We start from the raw sequence: 2,263 nt of genomic DNA on the forward strand, positions 1-2,263 counted from the left end.
TAACCAGAACATATGTCGACACTGTATAGAGCAAATATTCAGAACTAAGACTTTACAGACAAAATGAACAAATCCTAAGAAGCAGTTACAAAGAAATCTTAAAAGGTAAAAATTGAGAGAAATTTAACAAGCAGTTTGATATTTTCTTTTATAAGTAGGAGTACTGATTGAACAAAATGACTTTACATATGCAATTTAAGACCTCCAAGCAAATAGACTCAAAACACATAAACTGATAAATTCATACCATTCTGCGCTATGCAAACACAACACCATTCTGCGCTATGCAAACACAACACACTAGACTATTCTTCTTCAAACGCTTTCAACCAGTCACAAGTGCCATGTGTTTATTTTTGTATGAAGTAACCATCCTTATGTTGTGCTTCCTTAACTTCGGCAACAGCAACAAACAAATGGTGATGCAATCTGAACAGCCCGTCTGGATGTTTCAATCATGGGGCGTTCGAAAGGGGCTACCTTCGCATTCTCAATAAGTAGATTCATGAGATGGACTATCTGCATGCATGTCCATTGAGGAATCATTGGAGCTGAGAGGATTAGAATCCCTAGTCTGGTGTTGGAGAAAGTTAGATTCATGATTCCTGGCTCCATTTCCTGAGGGCAGACCACCATTAGGACAGTAGCCTCCCTGAGAAATGTGATAATGCTGAAGACTCTGACGAACAGGACTTGATAAAGCATTTGAGAAAACTAAATTCTTCGGCTGCTGATCACACTGGTCAGGTCGAGTTCCCAGCCCAGCAGTTTGGCCAGATGAGCCTGAAGAGACCATGAAATTGGTATTCATAAAGTGCATTGTAGGCTGGGAATGCTGATGTTGGCTTGGTGCTCTCGGTGACATGGGAGGCTCCTCTCCACAGTAGTCTAGCTCATTCTGCAAGGAGATCATAAAATTTTCAGGTTTTCAGAATATAGTAAAGATAATTATCAGTTACACAAAGAGCAAAGGATCAGAAAACACACAAGCGTGAGGTATGCCAAAAAAGGTTCCCACACTTCAAAAGCGAGAACCTATTCATGCCATCTTTGCAATAAACACAGAAATGCTTGCACATATCTTTTGAGGCCAAAACTAGAATATTAAAACCTAACTAACAATTTTCTGATTCCAAACGTAATCAATACTTTCACCATCACGGTAATGGTGTCACACAAGTTGTCCGAAAGTTGACATAAACCTGATTATTGTGCGGACTCAACTACTGAATAACAGCATAATAACTCCTCTCAATAACTCTTTCTTATTCAAAATATGAGAAATAAACAAAACAGACTCGAAATAAGAGACATCTACTACTAAATCGTAGGTTTCGAACATATGAATAAACTATCATCCAAATAAGAAACTGAAAATTAGTTCTTATGGCATATCCTATAACTAAGGGTCACCTCTATTACGGATAAATCCATATCATAAGACAACTGCCCTGGCAATTAAGGGTTTCAGCAGTTCCTAGTGACATAGACCTGACTGCAAGCCTGTCCAGACCTCTCCCTAACAGACATTTCAGTGACTGGTTTTGGTCATGTTACTAAAAGAAAGAGGTACAATGATTTCATAATGATGTGTTTACAGCCACCATCAGAGAGAATAGTATATTCATCAAATAGCAAAGTTTCAGGAGATTAACCCAAGCTTATTATGGATGCACAAGGACCATTTGTTTTATAATAAAAATATTCAGGAATATTCACAAATCAATTAAATATATTTAAGACTAAAATCATTAGATATAAAAAGGGATAAAACTCAATTTAGCTCCCAAACCTTAGGGAAATGCCTAAGTGGTACCTATATTAAAAAAATGTTTAATGTGATACCCGAATATATTTTGTGTATCAATCTACCTCAATTAATAACATGGTTAACGAAATCTATCAACATAGTTTCTAAACAATCAAAATGTGACACGTGACAAGAAAATGCCACATCACCCAACAGACAGTTTCAACTTGCACATGTGGCACACACGTGGCTGCCATGTATCATAATTTTTTAAAATAAAAAATAAATATTAAAAAATATTTTGAAAAAAAAATAGAAACCTTTTATAAAAATTCTTTTTTTTTCCTTTCCTTCTCTCTCCTCTCCTTCATCTTCTCTCTCAACCCCACTCCTAATGGCAGAATCCAGCCAATCACCAACTAAATTTGCTCAGCCGAGGTCAGATACAGCATTTGTAGGCTGAATATGACCTTCAACACATGGCAGATCCTGCTTATTTCAGACCAATTCCGG

General features: G+C 36.9%; 1 protein-coding gene across 1 annotated transcript in view; it reads right to left on the reverse strand.

Moving 5' to 3' along the window:
- Positions 1–2,263, reverse strand: part of LOC18592687 — a 5,513-nt gene continuing 3,250 nt past the window's right edge. Inside the window, exon 3 of the mRNA XM_018125568.1 lies at positions 1–898. Within this exon, the coding sequence (XP_017981057.1) occupies positions 491–898 (408 nt within the window). The 3' untranslated portion in view covers positions 1–490. The remainder of the gene's footprint in view (positions 899–2,263) is intronic.

This window comes from Theobroma cacao, chromosome 8 (assembly GCF_000208745.1).
Source record: "Theobroma cacao cultivar B97-61/B2 chromosome 8, Criollo_cocoa_genome_V2, whole genome shotgun sequence".
NCBI lineage: Eukaryota > Viridiplantae > Streptophyta > Magnoliopsida > Malvales > Malvaceae > Theobroma > Theobroma cacao.